Here is an 8,027-nt window from a genome sequence, read left to right as displayed (position 1 = left end):
TCTATTTAACCCATTGTCTTCGGCTCACTTAGGCCGCCCCAAGTGTTATATCCACTAACTCCGGCCAGCTTAACCGAGCTCATAATTAATAAGTTGTCCTCAGCTACCAGTGGCTGAGCCACGCCTTGTGCGCAAGTATTGATTCTGGCATTCTTACGCCATTTATCACATGTCCTCTATGGCATAATACCACCTCATGACATTCATACAATTATAGGGAGCACTTAATCCCAACATATTCACATGGTTTATCACTATCATATAACAGTGCATACAAATATGGGGAACACTTAGTCCCAACCTATCCACATAAACGGGTGCAGTTTTCTTACCTTGAATTCCAAATGTTTTGATTAAGAAAGATGACCCCCGTGCACGATCCTGCCTTGAGCCCAAGCGTACACCTAGTCACGACCACAATAAAGGATTCCATCAATAATAAATGAATAAGGGTTTCTGGATCAAGTTCTAGCCTTCGGGACATCCAATTCCACCAAGCACGGTAGTGGAATCGATCCCGAGCACCCTAGGTAAAGTCCCCACACCTTAAACCTCCAAAAGACCAAGAATGCCCTTAAGAGTCGTGTCCCAACCTTCCTATGTCGCGGCTTGCCCTTGACGAGAGGCTCAGACTCACCAAAAACCAGACACGGGCCGCAGCCCAGCACTCCCCATGTCGCGGCTCGCCCTTCTTCCCCAGCTCTATCTGCTTCAAAGGGCCGCGGCACTCCAAGAACTGAGCTGCGACCCTACCCCTTCGAGCCCTAAAAATCCACCATTTTTAACACTCAAACCTCAATCAAATCCATCCAAAATCATCCTAATGATACAATCCAACTATCACAAACATTCTAACATGTATTCAGCAACATAACCCAGCAAAAACCTAACTTAGAAACTCACCCATATAACACTTTAATCTTGAAACCCATAAGCTCAAGAACACCAAAACCCAGCCAATAAAACACATAATTCAAACACTAAACCATAAATTAGAGCTTACCTTCACTGAAGGACCAATCCTCCAAGAGATTGCTAAGCTAACTCCCAAGTCTTTAGCATCAACTCAGTCTTACATTCACAACCCAAGAACTCTTAGAAACCAGTCCAAAGCTACATAATCAAATGACCAAAACTGTAATTCAAGCCTTACCTCAACTCCTGTTGAATTCCTTAGCTAAACTGAGCTAATCTCCAAAGCTTCAACCCAATTCCCTGACTTTCCAACCAAGCTTTTCCTTTGTTTCTGTGGTTTCCCTTGAGAGAAAAGAGAAGGGTCGGTTTGGGTATCTTCTATTGCTTTCCTAACTTTGTTTTGTCTATCCTTAGTTACTTAAGTTAATTCCTAAGCTCGGGGTACCAAAAACGTCCCCGAGGGCAATTATTTATTTCCATAAATCGATAACCCAAATATCTGTCTAATACCCAAAATACCCCTTAACTCGCCCTGAGTCAAGTATCGGGTCCCGTTGTGAATTTCCTGCTACTTGCTCCCTAGGATCGCCTCGTGCCGAATGTTGCAAATATAAATATATCCACATAATAATGTGGTCTCAACAGTTTATCATATTTATGCCCTACGGGCCAAAATTACAATTATGCCCTTACAAACTAAACAGGGCCCGCATGCTTATCTAATACTCATAAACATGCATTTCACGTATCAATTCACATAACCTCCAATTATGCCCTCCCAGCATACTAATCATGGCCCTTAAGCCTTATTAGTAATTTTGAGTCGTTACATGAAGTGTCGGGCAATCTTTCCTTGATACATCTTTAGCTGAACCTGGGACTCTTCCCGAATCTCTTCAATGTCTAAAGATTCTTGGAGTAAGGCGTGGTTCTGGACGGGATTGTATGTGTCCCATCAGTGGGACGAGATAGCTGTTTCCACTGGGATGACTGCTTCGCATCCGTACACCATGGAGTAGGGAGTATGCCTGGTATACATTCTTTTTGTGGTCTGGTATGCCCATAGTATGCGGGGCAACTCTTCCGGCCACTTGCTTTTGTAGGCTTGAAGCTTTTTCTTCAATGTTCCCTTCAAAATCTTATTCACGACCTCTGTTTTCCCGTTTGATTGAGGCCTTGCGACTGCGGAGAGGCTTTTGATGATGCCATGTCTTTCACATAAGTCATGTTTACAATCTACCGTTAAATATGCGAATATTTTGTTAAATATAAGTGTTGATGCGGTTCTTCGGCAACAGATAATTGTATGAATAAATGGGGTGGATTAGTGCTAAATGATGAACCGTAATATGTGAATAATCTCAAAGGAAGGTTATAACTCGTTTACTCCTTTTAGGTGGTTCAAAGGTTAAAATCCCTCTAGTCCACCAGCCAATATTATTGATATATCTCTGGTATTCCTTACAGGGGTGTTTCTTTACAATTTAGAAGCCAACCCTTTGCAACACCCAGGGTCTCCATATTTATAGGGAGAGGACACCTGGGTGTTGGCGAAGGGGGTCATCCCGTGACCTTCTTACCCATCATGTCACTTCTATGACATTCATGATTAATTTCTAAAGCCTGACAATGAAGTGTGGTCTAATCAATAGGTAAGGGGGATTATGGGCCGCATGGCCCAAACCAGTCGTGGGTTGCCTGAACACGCACGTTTATGCTGCGTGTCCGAGAATTCAGGAATGGAGTAGACACGTGATGTCTGATATGTGCACGTTTACATTGCGTGGTTGACTTTATAGAGGATCGGAGGTGTCAGCCTCCAGGTCGTACCTCGAACTTGATGTAGTCTCAGCTCATGGTGTCCACATTGCTGACCCGATTCCTTTAAGTATTCTTACTAAACCTTTGGCTACCTCGAGCTAAAGGGGTAGAGACTCGTAACAACAGCTCCGGGTAGGTGGCTTCCACGTGGCCGATAGGATTATGCCATTCTCCAGCTTGCTAATAACCCGTGGATATCTAGGGCGTACAATAAGAATATTCTATTAAAGTTAACGGAAAAAAGTTAAAAACTTTTAAAACCAAGAATTTCCGTTGTCTACACACTTTCTATATAGAAATATATTATCTTCTATATAAAAAGTGTGTAGATAACGAAAATCCTTGATTTTAACAATTTATTTTGTTAACTTTAACGGAATATTCTAAATATTTAACGGAATATACTTTTAAAACTAACTAAAAATAGATATTTATTAATTGTATTAATATAAATTCAAATATTATAAAATATTATTATTATATTAATATTTAATATATGACTATATATATAATAATTATATTAATACAAATTCAAATGTTACAAAATATTAATAATATATAATACAAGTCTAGATATTTTATAATTATATTAATATGAATTCAAATATTATTATAATAATATTTAATACAATACTAGATATTTATTACTTATATTAAAATAAATTTAAATATTATAAAATATCAATATAATAATATATAATACATAATTTTTATTTTTATTAAAAAAAATATCATTTAAATTTAAAAAGGTTATCATATTATATATATATATAATCATAAATAACAATGTTTTAGTTTAATTTTTTATTTAATATGTTTATGTCATTCTTTTATATATAATATTGTTTATTTATTTGAAATTTATATGACAATGATATAAATTTAATAAATATAACTAATAGATTCTATAAATAAAAAGCATACGTGCATAGTTCGTTGTTTGTATCTAGTATATATATATATATATTTATAGCATGGTGGCTATTACCATGTTTAACAAAAGCATACACATTTTTTACTTGAAAAACAAGTGTTCCTATATCTCCTATAATAATAATTGGGAAATTTCATGTATTATGATTGATAGCATAAAATATTTATTATATATGCTAATATAATACAACATCCCAAAAATATGTTGTTGATGCAGTCTTTCGGTAACAGTGGTTTAATTAATCTAACAATAGAGATATTAAACTTTGTGCTAAACTGTGATTGAACAAATGAAAGATATCACAAACGCTCACACTTTTACGTAGTTCATTGGTTAAAATTCACCTAGTCCGCGACACAATCTTATTGATCTCTTTAGGGCTCTGGGTGAAATTATTTCTAACAATTTCAGTAGAGTTTCAATATATAAAGAATCAGTCTCTTTTTCTATCCATTCCCCCAGTATTTATAGAGGGTTTTCGTGGACAGCTTTGGGTAATCGCCTACATAAATATGGTAAATAATAAATTTGGATAACATCCCATTTACGTAGGGATATGATTGCCTATGGAATTTACATCCGTTATCTCATGTAATAAATGTGTAATAAAATCTGGGCCTTAATGAGCGTATAAGGAACCTCCAAGTCTTTTGGGATCTTTTACTGTGCGTCATAACTAGGCTTCTGCGAGCTGGTCACTTCCTTTGAGTTGAATGCCTCATAACTAACCTATCCTGACACGGGCTAAGTTCAGAGTTTCAAAAAAGTGATTTGGCCATCGTGCATCTCGAACTAAGTTGTTGGCGCAAGAGGCGATCTGGAGATTATTTGGTTATCGTAAGCTGTCAAGTTTGACTCGAGCTGCTCATTCTGGAGTTAGCTAGATGTTTTATCTGTACGCTTTCTTCATATGCTTGTCTGCCAACTATACTCCGTGCTGAGTAATTCAGTTCGTATTTATATTGGGGCACAACATATGCCATTTTATAAATTTGGACACAATTAACTCTATCATTACCAACCTTCTCTCTAACTTTCTCCAACTATCTCTCAAAGTAAAAATAATGCTGTTATGATACTTCGACGATGCTGTAGCGATGCTCTAATGATGCTTCTTCTGCGATGCTCCTACGCTGCTGTAGCGATGCATCCACAAAAACTTGATTTTTATGGCCCAAAATCATATATTTACGATGCAATAGCAATGCTCTGCGCCAAAATCATAAAATTTTTACTTAGATGTTAGTTTTAGTTGATTTTTTTTAACCTTAGTCTTTTTTCGATATCTACACGTTTAGAATGTTTAATATCTCAAAGTTTTGATGTAGAACACAAAAAAATTATGGATGTTTCAATAGTTGTGGGTTTCTTTTTTCTCTTTGTTTTCATATGGTCATGAGTAGAGAGAAGGGAAAATGAGAGAAAGACGGTTTGTGAGAGGGAAAGGGAGCTTCTTGCCATGGGGGAGGTGGTATGTGCAGCTCCTGCAAGAGACGTTCGAGAGAGAAAGAAAGTGAGAGACGTTAGAGAGTGAGGATGATTTGAATGACAAGAGTTTTTTTGTCCAAAAGTAAGAGAATGTCATATTTTTTTAATGTTAAATTATGAAGGTATTTTTTTTTTTAAATAAACACATATTAAAAAGAAATTTCCAAAATAATAATATGATACACAATTACATATACTAATAAATAAATAAAATTGTTTGACTGGATCCGGAGCCAACTGCTCTGTGATGAGCACGTGTACGTACTGACCTAAGGTTTTATTCCATACGTACTAAAGGCTACACGATGATCCTTGTTGAAACTTTAAATGTTTTATTTTAAGTTACAACTTCTATATCTCTTTGATTTTATTTCTCTACCTATCTCCATAATTCGAATCAACCGACAAAGTTTATTCGTTCAGATATGATAATAAAAGCCATCGCAGCTGCTCCTTTCTTTTTTCGGATCAATGATCGTAGTTGCTTTGCTTTAGTAGGTACAAGGTCTACACTACACTACACTACACTATGTTTTTAGCTTAATTATAATAATGAAAGCTCAACACAAAGCCAGACTTTCTTTATTTTACTTTATCAATTTTAAAATTAAAATAAAATGATAACAAAAGCATTTATGAATTGCAAAATGACGAGCAATTTGTCAAAAGATACCAAAGAAGTTTTTATTTGGAATACAAGAAAAACTTGCCAAAATCCCATAAAGCAAATTCTTTAGAAAAATGGTTAAATGTCTACATTTTTCTAGAGTTTTCTCATATAGAGACTCATAGCCCAACAAGCATTTACACTTTACCGTAGCTCATCCCCCACTTGAAGAAAAAAAAAAATCTCGAAAAGAGGCCCAAATGCTGATAAGAGCATAGCGAGTTGACTCAGTGTGTAAGACGTACAATTTTACTTTTACTCCCTCCAAATCCCTCCCCCCAAAAAAAAAGAAAAAAAAAGAAGAGAGAACACGAAAAAATACCGGAATTGTCCCGGCTTCCCTTTTTATAAATCTATCCGTAAAGTTACAACAAATTTACAACAATGCCATTTTCTGCACAACTATTTACTAAACGGTGAAAATGACGTCACGGGCGATACTCATCAACGGCTCGACGGCGTCCGGTGAGAATTTTCTCGCGAACAAAAAGGGGTCGCGTCTTTGATCACGCCTTTTGGTTAGCGAAGAATCTGTGCCGTTGATTTCCGCGTCTCCGTACCTGGGCAGGTCACTTCTAAGCGTCTGGATTAACTCGGGGCCCACTTCGGAGGCCTCGTACGTGCGAGGGTGGCCGTCCGTTCTGCCATCCCAGTCCACGTGCGTGAGCGTGGCAGGTACGCACCCCCGGGGGTCACGCATGCTAAGGAGGGTAGGAAAGTAATTCTCTTCGGGATAGCACGTGTCTAATCTCACGCACGGCAAGCTGAATTTGGACCAAAGCCTGCGATCTCTGACGATTAGCCTCGCGTGCTTACGTGTCAAGACCCAGAACTGGGACCCGATCCGAAAATCCTCCAATCTCACTTCTGGAAGCATCGCCTCCGGTCCACGCGCCGCCCACCTGTCGTAACTCCACGGTTCGTGCTCCAGAATCTCGATGAAGCTCTTCTTGGACCGGGTCAGGGTCCTGTATGTGAAGTTGAACGAGTGTAGGGGAACGCATGAGGGTGAGAGCAGCGCGAACATGGCGTTCGACGGATCGGCGAGCAGCGCGTGAGCTAACAACCGTCGCGCCGCCAAGGTCAGTGACGGCGTTAGTCGTTCGGAGGGTTTAGAATGAATGACGCGGCGAGCGAACACTCCAGAGAACGGCGGGTAGTATGGATGGGTTGGGTCGGCGTGGATGTAGATATTGAAGAGGTTTTTGGGGGTTTGGTTGAAGTAGAGCTCCCAAAGCGGGGCAAATGGGAGTGGAGTGGTAGTGAGGAACAGAAAAGCCAACTTCTTCGGCGCCTTACGAGGCAAGGGTCTCGAGTTAACTCGGGAGGCGAGACGGAAGAGCAACTCATCGTCCTTGGGCGGCGGAGGTGGCGGAGTCTGCGGTGGTGGGGGGCTGGAGATTGATTTGATATCGATCTTTTGATGACGTTTGGCACCTGAGAAAGGGGGTGGGAATATAGATTCTTGTTGGGTTTTAGAGAGATCACGGGGAATGGTGGTGGCGGTGGTTCCGGTAGCGGCGGGGCTAGTTATGGTAAAAACTACAGCTAAGGGCAAGCAAAGAAGAAGAGCACAAATGAGAGAGAGTGGAGTTGGGGAAAGCATGGTTTGCTTCTGCCAGTGGGGGAGAGAAAGATAGAGAGAGAAAGGTCTGTGTGACTGATTTAGTGAGAGAGAGAGAGAGAGAGAGAGAGTGTGGGATTCGGTGGAGGAAAGAGTTCAATTTTCAAAGTATGCAAAATCAACGGCTAAGATAAGCTGGAGATTAATATTATTATTAATACCAAAAGAAGAGTAAGCTTATTATTTATTATACATTAATAAATCGTATTATTTAATAAACAAATAGAAAAGTCTGCCTAATACGGGTTTTGGTTGGTTGGAATTGGATACCATATATATAATTTAACTTTTCCTTTTATTTTTATTTTATTTAAAAAAAAAAAAAGAAAAAGAAAGAGGGCCAATTTTTGTGCTAGAAAGCTGTGACTCGTCTCCGTTCTTCTAGTTTTATCAAAACACCTGCAACTCTGAACCATTGGATTGAGATTTGAGACAAAGTTGCACCAAAATTGAGTGCAACGTGTCATGGATTGGCAAGTGGATAGAGATGGGTCTTCATTCTTGAAGGTGCGTGTGGTAAGAGCAGAGAGAAAGAGCATTAGACAATAATAGATATCTCTCTCTCTCTCTCTCTCTCT

At 38.9% G+C, this 8,027-nt stretch overlaps 1 protein-coding gene across 1 annotated transcript; it reads right to left on the bottom strand.

Annotated features, from left to right (window-relative positions):
- Nucleotides 1-5,833: 5,833 nt before the first annotated feature.
- Nucleotides 5,834-7,712, bottom strand: LOC133804060 (glycosyltransferase BC10). The gene has a single exon (XM_062242208.1). The coding sequence runs from the start codon at nt 7,429-7,431 to the stop codon at nt 6,235-6,237; it is 1,197 nt and encodes a 398-aa protein (XP_062098192.1). The 5' UTR covers nt 7,432-7,712; the 3' UTR covers nt 5,834-6,234.
- Nucleotides 7,713-8,027: the final 315 nt, after the last annotated feature.

Source organism: Humulus lupulus, chromosome X (assembly GCF_963169125.1).
Source record: "Humulus lupulus chromosome X, drHumLupu1.1, whole genome shotgun sequence".
In the NCBI taxonomy this organism is placed as follows: Eukaryota; Viridiplantae; Streptophyta; class Magnoliopsida; order Rosales; family Cannabaceae; genus Humulus; species Humulus lupulus.
This window is presented reverse-complemented; position numbering and strand designations above follow the sequence as displayed.

Coding starts and splice junctions, on each gene's coding strand:
- LOC133804060 (XM_062242208.1), bottom strand. CDS start 7,431: ATGCTTTCCCCAACTCCACTCTCTCTCATTTGTGCTCTTCTTCTTTGC.